Genomic DNA, 19,468 nt, shown 5'->3' on the forward strand with positions numbered 1-19,468 from the left:
AGCCCTTGTTCTTCTAATCCGTGACAAACTGCAAAAAGGTAGGATTCTAACCATGTGTAATCCATAAAACTCCTTTCTCCCTGATTTATGGGTGGCCGCACTTCCCAGGCGCTGAACTGCCCTGTCTAGTTATTGCCTCCGGTTAACCCTTAGGGAGACCCGACCCAGAGGTTCTTTCCAGGCAGTGATGTGTACAGCATACTTGGAAATTTCTGGAAGTTAACACAGAGATTTCTGTAGTTCAAAGGGAGCTCTGTTAGGAGAAGCGCGAGGAGGGGGCAGAGTGGGGAAAATGATGAGCCCAAACAAACCCTGGCAGGCTGCCAGGCGGTGGTGGCCTCCAGGCCAGTCCTGCTGTCCGAGCGCAGGGGGAGGGGACAGGTGTGAGAGCCGGCCAACTGCAGGGATTTACTGTGCCCACCCTTGAGTGAGAAGCGCGGCTGGGAGGGAGGGGCTCTTACCTCGGGGCTGGAGTAGTGGGGAGGCTTGCTGCCCTCACTCTCGCTCGAGCTGCTCTCGGTCTCGGAGTCGGAGCCAGAGCTGCTTTCCGAGTCACTGGACGAGCTGCTGCCGCTTCCGCTGCTGCTGCTGCCACTGCCCTTGCTGGAAGGCACGGAGGCTCTGCAGTTGGCCTGCTGGACCACGGCACTGCCAGTCCACCAGACCCCCGGGAACAAGAGGGAAAGAAAGCCAAGTGAGCAAACACAAAACACCCCCGAGCAAGCTGTCATTCGACCCGGAGGAGACAAGGAGCCCCCCCTGGGGGCTGCCCAGCTCTCAACCATCACCTGGAACCTGAAGAGCAATCATCGGGTCAAAGGCATCCTGATGGTTAAAAAAAAAAACAACAAAAAGCCATTATGTACGTAAATAAAATTGGGAATGAAAGTTGGTGCCCCTTGGTAGTCGGGCACTCGTTACTTGGTGGGCATTTTAGAAGGGAGGGTGGTGTCAATTCAGAATGACTGTTTCTGGGAACGACTTTGCAAATGCACCCCCTAATCCGATCAGCACCAGAAGGCAAGGAAATAAATCCAAAATGCTTGAAATATTTTGTGAAGACTGAAAATGTCTGTTTGCTTTATTTTAGGAAGTGGGCTGTGAGGAAGGGCACAGCATTCTGCTCCGTGCTTTCATGGCCTGCTGGAAGGTTCTGGAGCCTGCGGGATCATCAAAGTTACAGTCCTGCTTCCTACCTCTTCCTGCCCATGGAGTTGAGTGGCTGGAGTGTTTGCAGGAGCTGGCTTGCTGTATAAACAGTAATTTTCCCTTGAGCTCTTTAGTAAAGAACTGAAGATCCATCCTTTCCACATTTTTATATATTCCAGACTTTAAAATTTAACCCCCGTGCAGCGGCTTATAGTAACAGCATTTCAAATGTTCAAATGTTTCACATGGTCAGATGCCTGATGTTCATATCCATGCTGAAATTTGCCAGAAGTCATTATATACTCAGAGACAACAGGAAAAATTGACTTTCTAATGGTAATTAATTAACCACAAAAATTCAGATGGAATCCACCAACCCAAAGAGTGTTCGAGCCAAAAAGAAAGTTTTGGTACTCACATAATACTCAACATCTTCAGTCTTTTATTAACTGCATTGCAACACGCATGAATCTGTTCTTTTGAGGTCAAATTCTGAACCCAGAAAACGCAGTGATCATTTTTTAATGTTGAGTCAGCAAATATCTGCTTGCCACTTGGAACCGTGACTACTGCTTCATCAGGACTGGACGTGAGTGAAGGCCAGGGGCGAGGGGAGTCTGTCAGGGTTTATGGCCTTAAGTGCAAAGTAACCTGGACAAGGTGAACAACCCTTTCACCTACCCCTTAAATCTCTGACAAGTGTTTTGCCTAAGGACAGATTCTCATAAATCCTCAGTGTGGGGATAGGTAGGGCGGTTAATATTCATTGGAGCCTTGCTTCTCCTAGAAGAATCACAAGACAAGAAACTATCTTGCAGGATATATATCTGAAATTGGAAGCATCATTTTGAACTACAGGGTTACAGAAAAATGGAGCTGGAGCATAGCCTTCCCTGGTGGTTCTCCTCTCTTCCACTAATGTCATGGTCCATACCTACTGTCTGACGAAATTCTTCAACGTCAGACAACATCAGCACATTTATGCCTTGCCTGAGCTGTAGTGATTTCTTTACCAGACTACCGTTTGTGTCTGGTGTTGAGTGAGGAATCCTGGATCTTTAGAGGTGGGGAAGGGAAAGTTAACCATCTAAGGGCTGTAATATTTCTTTCTTCCTTTATGAACTAAAATCCGTTTCTCCTGTTGGCTGAGTAGAGATGGCTACTATCAGTGGAGTCATAAAAAAAAAAAAAAAGACTATTAGATTCTGACCAAACATCTGAGATCCATAAGAGTTTGGCAGTTTTCAGTTTTGGGGAAAACACTGGGGGTAAAGACTCCAAACAAGCAAACAATACCCACCCCCCCAAATAATCCCCAAACCCTAAACCCCCAAAAAGCAAAGCAATGCATGGTGGAGGAAACAGATATGTCTCCCTGCCATATTCTGGAATGACATTTGCTGAAGACGGGAAAATGATGATAAAGAGTATTTTGATGGATTTTATATGATGGTCAAAGGCTTTGATCACTGAGCAGTACATTCTACTTGCTTTAATTCAAACAACAAAGGACATGTGATGCTGGTGCCGTGTGTACCTGGGCATTATGTGTGCAGCAGAAACAGCAATGTGTGTGCAGTTCCCTGGGGCTTGCACCACAAAGTGACTGACTGTCTTTTGAAAAGCGGCACTTTAATTTCTGAGAAAATGTCCATTAAACAGTTACCATGCTGCCTTCCTTTTATGACTGCTGTCTTCTAGTAATGAGACATACTAGCCCAAGGAGAGAGAATCTTTGATCTGAATTAGATTGGCAGAAAAGCCTTATACTTCTACGTTTTCCTTCCTTAAATTAGGAAATTCACTTAAAATGACAATTTTACTGGCATGACTATTATTTGTTTTTAAAACAGTTAAGAGAGCCAAGAATTTTAGGTTTTTCTTCGTGTTTTGGTTGTAAGGGCCGCGAGGCTTACCACGCTTCTGGGGGCAGGGTTGAATATATTTGTGTTTCAATGGTCTGTGTAGAGAATATGTCACTAGAAACAATCCGAGTAAAGGATGGGGGCCTGGTAAGACTGTCGTGGCTCCAGTCGTGGGATCGAGATAACTATCATCCAACCTCCACGAAGGCTGCCCTGGTAACTTGTCTCAAGGCCGGTCTTTCGGGGACAACAAGTCATTCTGGCCTCGGCATAGCAGATGTTGTTGCCATGAGTGTGGGCAGCTGCTTTGCCTCTGTGAGCCTCTGCAGCAGGGAGGGGAGGGTGGCAGGAGAGGCGAGGAAGCTGGGGATGGTCATCACTACAGACTAGTACTAACAGAAGGATGAGATCGGTTAAACCAGGAGGGCTCCGAGGAGTCATGGAAATCAAGAAGATGGAAAAAGACATATCAGAAAGACCCTCTGGAAAGAAGACTTTAGACTCAATATATTTCCAGTTGCAGACTGAGCACGTTAGTGTGCCAACTTGTTGTCATGTTTCCATGCTGAAGATACTAAAAAAATACTCATTAAAAATTAACTTTTTCCTAAAACGGTAACACAGATTAGTTGAGATGATGACACAGTCTTAGACAACTTTTGGGAGCGTTTTTGAACCCCATGCCATTTTAGGAACACGGTGGCATGGAATTTGCAGACGTGACAACATTATTGAGATAATGGAATGAAAGTCTTTCTGTCATCAAACTTAGCATTGTGCCTGGGACATAACAGGCATTTACATGTGATTGCTGAATGAAAAAATCAATAGAGAAGATCTATCATTGGGTTAATGAGTTTTTTAAAACAAAGGATTTAACCTTTTAGAAGGGTTATAATCTCTCTTCTCCAATAAAGAATTTAAGGGGACTTCAGCACCTCTTGTGATCTTCCAATTTTAACACTTCTTCCTTTCAGAGAATATTTCTTTAAATGTGCTGTAAATTTCATCTGCTATAATTAAGCACAGTTCTCTCTTGGATGGTTTATTTACTTTTCTGTATTTTGACTTCATGCAATGTCTTGCTGGTTTTGTGAGCGGTCAATACCAAATACACCTTTGGGAGAGTCTTGGGTTTATTCTAAACGATCTGCTTGTTGTGTCCCCTCCTTTGGCTTCAGTGACACATTCCTTTCAGAATCTGGCCTGGGCGAAGCCTGAATACAGATAGTAAAAGAAAAGATCTGGAACCTAAATGACAAATCCTGGATCTCACAGTCAAGCATGCGCATGCCTGCCAAGTGTATTGTGAGGCCTGGATAAATACCCAAAGTTTTCCACAAGCTTTCAGCTCACAAGTAACTGGGAGGTAGGCTCTCTGCCTGGTTGGCACTGTGTGGACAGCGGTGATGCCCAAGCAGGGGCCTCACTTCCTGTGGCCACCCCACTCATACTGGCCAGATGATGATATTTTAGAAGGCACGACAGCACCTTCTCACTCAACACTCGGTATTGATTTCCAAATCCTCGATTTCCAAGGTGTGATTAGTGCTCCGGCAACAGCAGTCCTTTTTTGATAGCATCTTTATTGATATTAATTGGTCTAAATTTCATATTATGCGAAGTGAAGATGGTAAAAGATGGCACAAGGAGGTTCTCTATTGCTGAAATTATCTTCCAAAACACAAAACTGATAGGACTGTTGGTCCTGTATAAAAGGTTTTGTTTGCTCTGCTGTAGCACCAGGAACGCGTCTTCAGGGTCTGGCCTCAATCAGATCTCCAACTTCACCTCAGTGGGTCTATCCTTAAACCTCAGCCATAATAAATTTCTCATAATTTTGACCATCTCTAAAATGTTTTAGAATTACATATACGTGTGTATGTATATATGTGTATATATATTTAAACTCACTCTATTTAAACTAAAAAACCAAAGACCACCTATTTCTCCTACCCTCCCAATCCCCCACCTCTGGCAACCACAAGAATAGAACAGAATTATAATAAATAAAAATAGAATTATATTTTTATTTACCTTCAGTGTTTTTGAATTCATCTCTTTGTACAGATTTTCAGTTGTTTTTCCAGATGCTACATTATAAATAACTTATCACAATCTACTGGTATTATCATTTTACTAGTTTGAGTGAAATATAGAAACCTTATCTCCTTCCTTGTCTTAAATATTTCTTCTGTACACATTGGAGAACCACACCAAACAATGTTTCAAATGTTGTTTCAATTGCGAAATATAATTTAGAAACCCAGAGAAGAAAAATTTATTGTATTGACCCTACTTTTGTTCCCACTGTTCTTTCTTTCTTGATACCATTTATTTTATTGAAGTTCTTTCTTTTATCATTTCCTTTCTGTTTCAAGAACTTTCCAGCCATTCTTTTTGGGTAGGTCTGCTGGCCACCAATGCTTGTCAATTTTAGAATGTCTTTTGTTCCTTGTTCCTAAAGGAAATTTTCAATGCATACAGAATTTTAAGTTGACAGTTTCTTTTTCTTTCAACACTTAAAAAAAAAAAAGAGTGATGTGCTACTTCCTTCTGGCCTCCATGGTTTCTAACTCCAGTGTCATTCAAATTGTTTTTATCATTTTACCCCTATAGGTAAGGTGTTTGTCACTCCTTTCAAGATTTCTTTTTTGAATTTTGTTTTCAGAAGCTTGACTATGATTGTGTCATGGTATGAATTTATTTGGGTTTATTTGGTTTGGGGTTTGCTCAGCTCCTTGCATCTGTAGGTTTAGGTCTTTTGCAAAACTTGGAAAAATTTGAGCCATTATTACTCTTTTTTCTCTCTGGGCCTCTAATGATACAAATGCTGTATCTTTTGTTGTAGTTCCACAGGTTCTTGAGGCTCTGTCTTTTTTTTTTTCTTTAGTCTGTGCTTCCCTCTTATTCATTTTGTTCACAGATTCTTTCCTCTGTTTTCTTCATTCTACTTTTGAGCTCATTCATTGAATTTTCACATTTCAGTTATTGTATTTTTCAGTTTTACAATTGACATTTGGTTCCTCTTTATATCTTCTATTTTTTTGCTGAGACTCTGTATTTTCATTTGTTTCAAGTGTGTTCTTAATTGCTTATTGAAGCATTTTATAATGGTAATAATAATAATTATAATATTAGATAATTCTAATATTTATGTCATCCACTATTGGCATCTGTTGATTGTCTTTTCTCATTCAAGTTGAGATTTTTCCAGGTTCTTGATATGAGGAATGATGCTCTTTTGTATTATAAGACTTTGGATTTCAGAGAAAGCACTTATTTTAGCAGGTACCCACTAACACAAAACCAGCAAGGGGGCAGAAGGGTATTTCTTTACAGTTGGGCAAGGGGAGAAGGAAGTCGAGACTTCTAACTTTGCCTTTCCTGATGTGGGTGAAAATGTGGCCATTTCCCCCTACCCCCCATGGTGTTTGGCTGGAACAGAGCAGTTATTGTCTAAAAGTTTTCTTCTTCCTAGGATACTCACTTCCTGGTTCTTTGACTAGAGAAAGCTGGCTTTCCTGGGCGTTTATTTTTATTTTAAAAAATATGTGCCTGTTGGCATTTCTAGGTTGCTGGCTTTTCCAGCATCCACTCTGAGCTATATGAGGAAAAGTGAAAACTCAGTGAACCAACCGCCATGTCTTTCTTGGGCCTTAATTCCCTAGCTGATCTGCCTTCTTTCTATCTTACAGTCTTATGTTTATTTTATATATAATATCTAAGGATTTTAGCTGTATTTAGCAGAAAGGATTGGGAAAAGTACATCAGTATTTTGTCCCAGAATAGGAATGACCTACTTGATATTTATCAAGTAGTAAGGAACTCTCTCTCTCAATACTTCCAACCTTTTTTTTTTTTTTAAGATTTTATTTATTTATTTGAGAGAGAGAGAATGAGAGCACATGAGAGGGGGGAGGGTCAGAGGGAGAAGCAGACTCCCCGCCGAGCAGGGAGCCCGATGCGGGACTCGATCCCGGGACTCCAGGATCATGACTCGAGCCGAAGGCAGTCGCTTAACCAACTGAGCCACCCAGGCGCCCTCAATACTTCCAACCTTTGCTCTGGTCGCAAAAGCTGATGAATGAAACAACCATGTAGGTATCTGCTATCGTCCCTGCCCTCTTTATCACCCAGCCAAATCAGGCATTAATTAATTAATTTAAAAACCATTTATTGTGGAAATTATGCTCAGATTTTAAAAGTACACATACCAAAGCTAGAAAGATCATGTCACAAAGAATGCATATATCATTATGAGAAAAAGGATTCACACAAAATGAGGTGGTAAAAATGTTAAGGATAAAAAGGTGACTACTTTAAAAGCTATGTTTAGAGTAAATGGCATGGGAGTAAGGGATGATATTGGTGTGACATTTGTTAAGAATCCACTTTGTGGAAAGGGTGGCCCAAGATGGCAGTGTAGGAAGACTCTGAACTCACCTCCTCCCATGGACACACTCAATCTCTACCTACTTATAGAGCAATTCTTCCAGAAGAACTGAGGGCTGATTGAGTTTTCTCATGGCAAACAGTAGGAGGACCAAACAGAGAAGAGTAGGAGAGACAGAGACACGGTAATGATGGAAACCCCATCCCCAACATGGTGACCTGTAGTTGGGAGGGTCATCACTGAGGGGCCCATGGGCAGATTCATCCACCTGGGGCAGCAAAAAAAGCAGTAGTTTAAAGGGCAACTAGACTAAAGTGAAGGAAATCCATTTACTAACTGTAGAGCATCTGCCAATGGATAGAAACTGCTGGAACTCTCTCCAGGGTTGGGGGTGATGGCAAGTGCCATTTTTTATGTTCTTCTTCCATCTTAATAGTGTAGGTGGGAGCAGGGTTGAGGCACTCTAGCCAAATTGCTAGTGCTGCCCATTGTGCCTCCGGCCTCTGGCTTACACTAGCTCTATGGTTCCCCCCAAGAAGGCCCCAGCATGGCATGCCCTGGGACCCCCAGGTTCATGCTTGTTCCAGATCCAGCCATCCTGCTTGGGTAGCCCCATGAAGCATGCCCTGGGACCCCACTAGCTTATGCTTGCTCCAGCTTGAGCTATCCCACCAAGCCAGCCTTGGCATGGTATGTCCAGGGACCTCCTGGTTCATACCTGCTCTGTTCCAGCGATCCCACCAGGCCAGCCCTGGCATGGTGCACCCCAGGACACCCCTCCTCATGCCTGCTCCAGCTGTCTTGCCAGAGAATCCCTTGTGCAGTGTGCCCCAAGCCTCCTGGCCTGCACTGGCTCCCAGTATGGCATGTCCTGGACTCCTTGGTCCATGCTCACTCCAACTCTACCCATCCACCAGAACAGTTTTGATGCAGCATGCCCTGTGAGCCCCTGGCCTGCACCTGCTCCAGCTCCAGCTGGCCTGCACCTGCTCCAGCTCCAGCTGGCCTGCCAAAGCCACTAGCCACCTGCAGTCTACACAGGGGACGCTCCTACACAAGGCCACTTCTTCAAGACTGGGAGAAGTAGCTACTCTGCCTAACTGATAGAAACAGACAGAAGGTAAGACAAACAAGGAGACAGAAAAACATGTTCCAAAGGAAAGAACAAGATAAAACCACAGAAAAACCCTAGTGAAACAGAGATAAGTAATTTACCAGAAAAAGAGTTTGAAGTAATGGTCATAAAGACACTCATCAAACTTGGGAGGAGAATGTGGAACAACACAGTGAGAACTTCAACAAGAGTTAGAAAATATAAGAAAGAACCAATCAGAACTGAAGAATGTAACAACTGAAGTGAAAAATACACTAGAGGGAATCAAGAGCAGATTAGATGATACAGAAGAATGAATCAGTGACCTGGAAGACAGAATAGCAGAAATCACCCCATCAGAACACACACACACACACACACACACACACACACACACACATACAGGCTTAAGGGACCTTCGAGACAACATCAGGCATACTAACTTTCACATTATAGGGGTCCGAGAAGGAGAAGAGAGAGAGAAAGGAACAGAAAACTTATTTGAAGAAATAATGGCTGAAACCTTCCCTATCCTGGGGAGGGAAACAGACATCCAGGTCCAGGAAGCACAGAGAATCCCACACAAGATGAAACCAAAGAGATCCACACCAAGACATATTATAATTAACATAGCAAAAGTTAAAGATAAAGAGAGAATCTTAAAGGCAGCAAGAGAAAAACAGTCACATATAAGGGAAACTCCGTTAAGTCTATCACTTGATTTTCAGCAGAAATTTTGCAGGCCAGAAGGGAGTGGCAGGATATATTTAAAGTGCTGAAAAAGGGAAAAAACTGACAACTGAAACCATGGCCTGTCAAGATTATCACTCAGAATTGAAGGAGAGAGAGAGTTCTCAGATAAGCAAAAACTAAAGGAGTTCATCACCACTAATTTCACCTTACAAGAAATGTTAAAGGGTCTTCTTTAAGTAGGAAAAAAAAAGGCTGTAAGTAGAAAAAAGAAAATATATGAAAGAAAAAAACCCACTGGTTAAAAAATAAACTCACTGATAAAGGCAAATATATAGTAAAGGCAGTGGTCAGCTACTTAGAAAGCTAGTATGAAGGTTAAAAGACAAAAATAGTAAATCAACTATGACTACAATAAATAGTTAAGGGATACACAAAATAAAAAGCTGTAAAATATGCTGTCAAAAACATAAAATGTGGTGGAGGGCAGTAAAAAGGTAGCAACTTTAGAATGCATTCAAACTTAAGCAATTACCAGTTTAAAACACACTGCTATTTATATATGACAATATAGGTCAATATATATGAACTTCATGGAAACCACAAACCAAAAACCTACAATAGATACACAAAAAATAAAGAGAAAGGAGCCCAAACATAAAGCTAATGAAAGTTATCAAATCACAAGGGAAGAGAGCAAGAAAAGAAGGAATGAGGACTACCAAAAAGCCCCAGAAAATAGTGAACAAAATGGCAAAAAATACATATCTATCATTAATTACTTTAAATGTAAATGGACTAAATGCTCTAATCAGAAGACACAGAGGGGCTCAATGGGTAAAAACAAAAACCAAACAAACAAAAAAAACAAGACCCATTTATAAGCTGCCTACAAGAGACTCACTTCAGGACTAAAGACATACAGAGACTGAAAGTGAAGGGATGGAGAAAGATATTCCATACAAATAAAAATGAAAAGAAAGCTGAAACAGCAATACTCATATCAGATTAAATAGACTTTAAAACAAAGATTGTAACAAAAGACAAAGAAGGGCATTACATAATGATAACCATGTCAATACGAGAAGAGGATACACATTCATAAATATTTATTTATTTGGGTGCATCCAACATAGGAGCATCTAAATATATAAAGGGAATATTAATGGAAATAAAGGAAGAAATTCACAGTAATACAATAATATTAGGCGACTTTAATACCCTAGTTACATGAATGCATAGATCACCCAGGCAGAAAATCAATGAGGAACATTGGCCTTAAACAACACATTAGACCAGATGGATTCACATATTCTCCAAACTGCAGAATACACTTTCATCTCCAGTGTACATGGAACATTCTCCAGGATAGATCACATGCTAAGCCACAAAACAAGCCTCAATAAATTCTAGAAGACTGAAATCATATCAAGCATCTTTTGCAACCAGAATGGTATGAAACTAGAAATCAATTACGAGAAGAAAACTGGAAAGAATACAAACACTTAGAGACTAAACAATATGCTCCTAAACAACCAATGGATTCATGAAGAAATCAAAGAAAAAATAAAAAAAAAAACCTTGAGACAAATGAAATGGAAACACAACTTCCCAAAATCTATGGGATACAGCAAAAGCAGTTCTCAGAAAAACAAAGGCCTACCTCAAGAAACAAGAAAAATCTCAAGTAAACAATCCAACCTTACACCTAAAGGAAGTAGAAAAAGAAAAACAAACAAAGCCCGAAGTTAGTAGAAGGAAGGAAATAATAAAGATTGGAGTGGGACTTTAAAAATTTGAAAAAAATCAATGAAACTAAAAGCTGGTTCTTTGAAAAGATAAGTAAAACCAATAAACCTCTAGCCAGACTCATTAAGAAAAAAAAGAGAGAGAGGGCCCAAATAAATAAAATCAGAAATGAAAGAGGGGAAGTGACAACTGACACCACAGAAATACAAAAAATCATGAGACTACTATGAAAAAGTATAAGCCAACAAACTGAAAAACCTACAAGAAGTGGATAAATTTCTGGAAATACACAATCTTCCAAGATTGAATCATGAAGAATTGAAAATCTGAACAGACCAACTGCAAGTAATGAAATTGAATCAGTAATTTAAAGATTCCCCAAAGCAGGGGCACCTGAGTGGCTCAGTTGGTTAAGCGTCTGAATTCAGCTCAGGTCATGATCTTAGGGGTCCTGGGATGGAGCCCCGTGTCAGGCCCCCCCACTCAGTGGGAGTCTGCTTCTCCCTCTGCTTCTCCCCCCACTCGTGCTCTCCCTCTTTCTCTAAAAAATAAATACAATCTTAAAAAAAATCCCCAAAAACCAAAAGTCTAGGACCAGACGGCTTCACAGGTGAATTCTACCAAACATTTAAAAAGTTAGCATCTCTCCTTCTCAAGTTACTGAAAAAAACTGCAGAGGAAGGAACACTTCCAAACTCATTTTATGAACCCTGATATAAAACCAGACATAGACACCACAAAAAGAAAATTACAGCCAATATCCCTGATGAACATAGATACAAAAATTCTCAACAAAATATTAGCAAACAGAATTTAACAATACATTAAAAGAATCACAGACCACAGTCAAGTGGGATTTATTTTAGGGATGCAGGGGCAGCTTAGCATCTGCAAATTAATCAACATGGTACACACAACATTAACAAAATGAAGGATAAAAATCCTACCATCACCTCAACATTGTAGAGAAAGCACTTGACAAAATTCAACATCCACTTATGATAAAAATTCTCAACAACGTGGGCATAGAAGGAACATACCTGAACATGATAAAGCCCGTATACGACAGACCCACAGCTAACATCATACTCAATGGTGAAAAGCTCAAAGCTTTTCCTCTAAGATCAGGAAGAAAACAAGGATGCCCACTCTTGCCACTTTTATTCAACACAGTATTATTGGAAGTCCTAGCCACAACAATTAGGCAAGAAAAATAAGTAAAAAGCATCCAGATCAGAAAGAAAGAAAGAAAACTGTCACTATTTGCAGATTATATGATACCATTTATAGAAAACCCTAAAGATTCCACCAAAAAGCTATTAGACCTAGTAAATGAATTCAGTGAAGTTGCAGATTACAACATTACCATACAGAAATTGGTTGCATTTCTACATGCTAATAACAAGCTATCAGAGAGAAAAATTAAGGAAACAATCCTATTTATAATGGCATCAAAAAGAATAAAATATCTAGGAATAAGTTTAACCAAGGAGGTGGGAGACTGGTACTCTGAGAACTATAAAACAGTGATGAAAGAAACTGAAGATGAGACAAATAAATGGAACAGACGGAAAAATTACTATTGTTAAAATAGCTATACCACCTGGAGCAATCCACAGATTCAATGCAATCCCCACCAAAATACCAATGGCATTTTTTACAGAACTAGAATAAAGAATCCTAAAATTTGTATGGAATCAGAAAAGACCCCGAATAGCCAAAGCAACCTTGAGAAAGAAGAACAAAGCTGGAAGCATCATTCTGATTTCAAACTATACTACAAAGATATAGTAATCAAAACAATATGGTATTGGCATGAAAACAGACTCATAGATTAATGGACTAGAATAGAGAGCTCAGAAATAAACCTGCACATGTATGGCCAATTAATCTACAACAAAGGAGGCAAGAATATGCAATGGGGAAAAGACAGTCTCTTCAAATGGTGTTGGGAGAACTGGACAGTTACATGCAAAAGAATGAAACTGACCACTTTCTTACTCCGTGTACAAAAACAAACTCAAAATGGATTAAAGACTTGAATGTAAGACCTGAAACCATGAAGCTTCTAGAAGAAAACATAGCAGTAAGCTTTTTGACATTGGCCTTAGCAATATATTTTTTGGACCAGTATCCTCAGGCAAGGGGAACAAAAGCTAAGATGAACAAATGAAACTACATCAAACTAAAAAGCTTTTGCACGGTGAAGGAAATCACCAACAAAATGAAAAGACAACCTACTGAATAGGAGAAGATATTTGCAAATCATGAACATTTGATAAGTGGTTAATTTCCAAAATACATAATGTTTTAGTATCAACCCCATAATAATTTAGTATCAACCCCCCCCCCAACAAAGTACCTGATTAAAAAATGCACAGAGGATTTGAATAGACACTTTTCCACGGATGGCAACAGGTGCCTGAAAAGATGTTCAACATCGCTACTCATCAGGGAAATGCAAATCAAAACCACAAGGAGATATCACCTCACACTGGTCAGGTTGCCTATGTGGAAAAAGAGAACTCTCCTACACTGCTGGTGGGAATGTAAATTGGTGCAGCCACTATGGAAAACAGTATGGAAATTCCTCAAAAAATTAAAAATAGAACTATCAGATGATCCAGCAATACCACTTCTGGGTGTTTATTGAAGAAACCCCAAACACCAATTTGAAGAAATATATGCTCTATGTTCACTGCAGCAGTATTCACAACAGCCAAGATATGGAAGCAGCCTGTGTCTATCAATAGAGGAATGGATAAAAAAGATGTGACATATACACACACACACACAGCCCCCCCCCCCCCCCACCCCCCCCCCCCCCCACACAGAGGACTATTACTTAACCATAAAAAAGAACAAAATCTTGCCATCTGTGACAACACGGATGGACCCTAAGAGTCTAATGTTAAGTGAAACAAGTCAGACAGAGAAAGACAAATATCATATGATTTCACTTACATGTGGAATCTAAAAAACAAAACAAATGAATAAACAAAACAAAACAAAACAAAACAGAAACTGACTCAGATGCAGAAAACAAACTGTTCATTAACAGAAGAGGGAGGCAGTGATTGGGGGTGGGCAAAATAGGTGAAGAGGATTAAGAGTTACAAACTTACAGTTATAAAATAAATAGGTCACAGGGATGTAATGTACAGCATTGGGAATATAGTTAATAGTACTGTAATAACTTTGTATGGTGACAGGTGGTAACTAGACATCATGGAGATAATTTTATAATGTATATAACCTGAAACTAACAGGATATTGTATATCAGTTATACTTAAAAAAATAAAGCTATATTTGATAGAAAAAAAAAAGGAACCCACTGTGTGTGTGTGTGTGTGTGTGTGTGTGTGAGTGTGAGTGTCTGAGGAAGAGGCAGCTGACAGACACTCAGTAGTGCACACAGCCTGCAACAGAGGAATCAGTTGCTCCTGGCTTCGTCAAGGAAAAATTTTAACTATCCGAAACAGTACAGAATCATAAAAAGTAGATGAAATCAGCTATGAAAACCGTAAAGCAAGTTATAATACCACTTTTTAACAGTGGAAAAACTGCACATTTTTCATTAATCTAGAAAATCAAAGAAAAGCTCTATAAATAAGTCATAATGGATTAGCCAGTATCCAAGTGGAGAGCAACGGCCATATACACAACACGAAACAGTGACTCGGGACAATTGGACAATACTTCCCTCACGACCCAAGGCCCCTGGAGATTTTTTTGTTTTTGTTAATTGATACCATTGTTGCCTCCTTATAGGTATTATTCTTTCTTTTTATAGGTGAGGACAATAAGATCCCTAATAAGAGACAGAGCTGAGATTCTATTTCCAGAAATTTGCCCTATGAAAATAATCAGGAGTGTTTAAAAACATTTATCTAAAGGATACATGTTCTTACATTATTTGCAATAGGAAAGGATTTGTCAACAACCAAATGCCTGACAACAGGGGATTGTTAAATAAATAATGATAGGCCTTTATGAGGGAATACTTTTTATTATTATGCACTCATTATAAACATATTAGAATACTGACTTCATGAAAAATTCTCACAGTATATTTGTGAGGAAATGGGCTTTCCAGTATACCAGTCATCTGAGGGCAGAGAAACTGATGAGAAACACCGAAGTGTTGACTCTGCTTTTTTTTCCTGGGAAAGGACGGGGTTTTGCTGACTCTGGGTTTTACTTCAGATTATCAGATGGTCCCAGTGTCTATAAACAGGCTCTTCAATGGGATTATTAAGCATACAGATTGCGTTAATCTTCTTGGCTAGTTATGTGAGGTCCAAGCATAAAGGGACTGAGGTGTGAGCATCCTGTTAGAAGCTCTAGGGGTACCTGGGATCTGTGCCAGTATACAGGACATCTATTCCAGCTCTGCGGGGCTCCTGTGCCTCAGCTGTGTTTCCGTATCCTTTGGCAAATAAAACGAGGACCTAATCTATCCTCACAGGGCAACGTATGCGGTCCTTCCCAGTCTATTAGCTACAAAGCAGCATGATCATAATTACATTAAAAAATATATATATGCAGAAAAATATATATACAGAGAAAAAAAACCACTGGAAGGATATACACCCAAATGTTAACTGTGGATAATTTTGGATGCTGGAATCATGAGATTTAAATATTTTTTGAACTTTTCTCTATTTTCCAATTTTTAACCAACAGAACATATGCTAGCCTTTTCAAGTCTACTTGATGATTCTCTTAATACATCATTAAAATTAGCTTGTTAGTATTTTATTCAGAATTCTGGGAGGATCTATATTTACGGGTGAACCTGACATATTTATATTCATCTATTTTATATTTTGGGGGCAATTTTTGGCAGCTTTTGCATCATGGGGAGTTTAGCTGGGAAGAATAAATTGGATGATGTTCTAAAAAAGTTTCAACAGTATGAAAATTATCTGTTCCTTGAAAGTTTAGTACTTACCAGCAGTAAACCATCTAGTCACAGAGCTTTTTCAGAATGGTGATTCTTTGGTATCTTTTATAATTTATTTCTTGGTTACTATCTCTTTCTTTTGTTGATTTTGTTATTTTTTTCCAAAAAATTCTATTTAATTTATATTTTCAAGCTTATTTATTTCACAAAATTTATAGAATATTCTCTTTTTTAAAAAGATTTTCTTGATTCATTTGAGACACAGAGATACAGAGAGAGAGAGAGCACGAAAAGGGGGAGAGGCAGAGGGAGAGGGAGAAGAAGGCTCCCCGCCGAGCCAGGAGCCCGATGTGGGGCTTGATCCCAGGACCCTGGGATCATGACCTGAGCCGAAGGCAGATGCTTAACCATCTGAGCCACCCAGGCACCCCTAGAATATTCTCTTAAAACAAAACCCATGGTATCTAGTATATCACTTCCCCTAAATTTTGCTTTCTTGTCCCTTTTTCTTCATTGTATTTGTCAAAAATTTGTCTATTTTCTTTTCAAAGAAACAGCTCAATCTGTGTAATAATTCTAGTATTTTGTGGCTTTGCTTCCTTTTATATTTTTCAGGTTTATTTTATAATACTTTTACACACTTCTTGAGTTGAAGGCTTATTTCAGCTATTTTTTTTTTTAAAGATTTTATTTATTTATTTGACAGAGGGAGAGTTAGCGAGAGCAGGAACACAAGCAGGGGGAGTGGGAGAGGGAGAAGCAGACTTCCCGTGGAGCAGGGAGCCCAATGTGGGGCTCAATCCTCGGACCCTGGGATCATGACCTGAGCCGAAGGCAGCCGCTTAACGGCTGAGCCACCCAGGCGTCCTATTTCAGCTATTTTGATTCTTTCCTAATAATGGAAGCATTTGAGGTTATCAATTTGCCACTGAGTATGTATATCTATGGTTGCAGGTGATCCTCCTCATTATGCTGTGTTTTTATTTACACTCTAAATAGACAGTTGGTAGTAGTTTTAAGTTCTCCTTTGATCAAACAGTTATTTAGAAGATGGAATTCCATACAAAATGACATTTAAGAAGGATAAACATTACATTTGGGTCCCCAAAATAAAAATGGTGGATATAGCTTAGTATATGTCAAAACTTTGAGTGGGATGGTGGCTTTAGCCTGAGGGGGGCGGAATCTTAGGGTCAGGTAAGACAATCTGGTAAAGGAGAGAAGGGAGGGGCAGGCAGCACAGCTCATTTACTGTGAACCAGGACGGGATGGTGATAGGGAATGGCCTGGGGAAGGGATTAAGGCCATAAAGGAAATTTATACAGCACTACGTCTATCCCAAAGGTCTCTGAAACCTTCTGTTGGCCTTAGGGAAGGATAAAAGTCAACAGAACCTGCCACATTTGGCAAGAGAGAAATTCAGTGATACAGAAGGTCAGTAAACTTGGACATAAATTATGCTTCATATTTGACTGCTGATGCTATTGTAGCATATGGAATTCTTCTGTTACAAACCAAAGAATCCAGAGAGCCTCCTGATCATCCAATTGGGCTATTTACCTAGTCTCAGAGAAAATGAGGAACTAATGCCCAAATTCCAATTTTATGAAAAGCTTTGGGACACAAGTCTTGATCATCAGTTTCAGACACCAGAGAGCATAGATGTCACCTCATGGGGCCTGTGTCATTTCCTGGATTTCCATCTTTTATGACATCAAATGTCATAGATGACAATAAGCCATTAATTCTTAACCAGCTGTCTGATGCTCTGCTTCCCTTAGATGGGTGCCCCGGCTTGGAGAATCTGCTTGAATAGCACCAAAACATTCTTGAGTTTATGATTCTTGAGTTTACATCATTACTACCTGACTAGTAACATTTGCTAAGGAATATAAGTTCTTTTGTTCTGACGTTAGTCCTGCTTTTAGATTTATCGTATTTTCTTTTTAGAATGGGTGAAGAATGTCCTAGATACACCAAGACAAAAAAAAAAAAAAAAAAAAAGCTATGGCTTGGAACTTTGGATCATATTTGGAACAAGGTTTTGTTTCCAGTTGAATGAAGACCCACATGTAACTCAACCAAGCAAATAGATATTTCACACACAGACAAAAATACAGTAACGCACAAATATACATTGGTTCCTAAATGTTCCTGGGTTTGTTGATAGTTTTTGTCTGTTTCTAAAATAATATTTATTTATTTGTAAATAAAGGCCCATCAGAGAACAGCCAGCCACCTTCTCTGGGCTGATGGCTTTGAATAGAATGGAGCCCTCTGGTCCCTCTTCAGATGCAAGTGTTCTTGGCGGGGGTGGAGTGTGTGTGTGTGTAAATATCACTGGGAAGTAGAGGAAAAATCTGCACATTTTGCTTGTGTAACAGACAAGCATTGAAGCTGGGCATCCTGATGTGTGTGTCCTAGAGGATGTTGGGCTAGTCCCCATGTGGGATGCTTCTTGGAAATCCCTGCATTGCTTTGGCCAGGCTACCTGTGCACAGCACCACTAAGCAAGACCAGTTTGCAGGTGCATCTCCATCCTGTCCTTAGCACTGTTTGAGAGATGGTGCCAGGAAGCAGTTGCCTTCTGGGCGACACAGACTTGCTTCCTTTATAGTCAGGTGAGTGACACTGGGTTGAAAAGCCTCTCTTGACCCAGAGAACACCTACAAGCAGGGAATTCAACATCCTTCTCTGGACAACGGGGATGGGAGCTGCAATGTGGCAGCCGCTCTGGAGGGCCTGCACCCAAAGGCCATTAGCACAACTACTCCCCTGGCAGGAAGAGCTGAAAGGTGGACTGGGTGAAGGCCATGTGGATGGAAGTATGGGGAGACAAGGTGGAAATGGAAGGGCACTGGCCTCTGAGAGGCTGGGCTAGCTGGCTGTTTTTCAGCCACCGGATGCATCTACAATGGAATGCTGAGAGATTCTTGGCGATCATAATTTCATGCTCCCCTGAGCTGCTTTCTCACGCTGTCCTCAGGGGTAAGGTTGTGCAGGGACTGCTTCTAGAGATGAAATCATGTGGTGGGGACATGCAGGACCGACTGCACCCTACCGAGGTCCATGCTTCAATATGACAGTCCCAGAAGAAAGAAATCTACCGTGAAGGGTGCATCTTGTACCTTCCAGCACTTGAGTATTTTAAAGCAATACAGCACATGAGAGATCCTGCCACTTGTGTACTTGCTCATGTGGTTCTTATATTTTCTTATATATATTTTCAGTTCGCTTTACACAGTGCAGCCCTAGCCTGCTGCCCTCAAGGGAACTCTATAATCCATGTGGCAATAAAAATTTACCCAAGCTCCCGGACTACTTAAGAAAACACACCAAAAACAGCTTCCCTGAGATATAATTTACATACCACACGAGTTCACTGGTTTAAGGTGTATAATTCAATGAGTTTTAGTATGTTCAGGGGGTTGTGCAACCATCACCACAATCTCATTTTAGAATATTCTCGTCCCCTTTAAAGAAATCCTGCACTCATTAGCCATCAATTGTCATTTCCCTCATCCCTACTTCCCCTTGTTCCAGCCCTAAGCAAGCACTGATCTGCTTTCTATTGCTACAGATTTGCCTATTCGGGACATTTCATATAAATGGAAGCATG

At 40.3% G+C, this 19,468-nt stretch overlaps 1 protein-coding gene across 1 annotated transcript in view; it reads right to left on the bottom strand.

The window, feature by feature from the left end:
* The window catches only part of AFF3 (AF4/FMR2 family member 3), a 429,746-nt gene that overhangs the window by 43,998 nt on the left and 366,280 nt on the right, over window positions 1-19,468 (bottom strand). Inside the window, exon 12 of the mRNA XM_044919020.1 lies at window positions 462-648. Within this exon, the coding sequence (XP_044774955.1) occupies window positions 462-648 (187 nt within the window). The remainder of the gene's footprint in view (window positions 1-461; window positions 649-19,468) is intronic.

This window comes from Neomonachus schauinslandi, chromosome 10, assembly GCF_002201575.2.
Source record: "Neomonachus schauinslandi chromosome 10, ASM220157v2, whole genome shotgun sequence".
Lineage (NCBI taxonomy): Eukaryota > Metazoa > Chordata > Mammalia > Carnivora > Phocidae > Neomonachus > Neomonachus schauinslandi.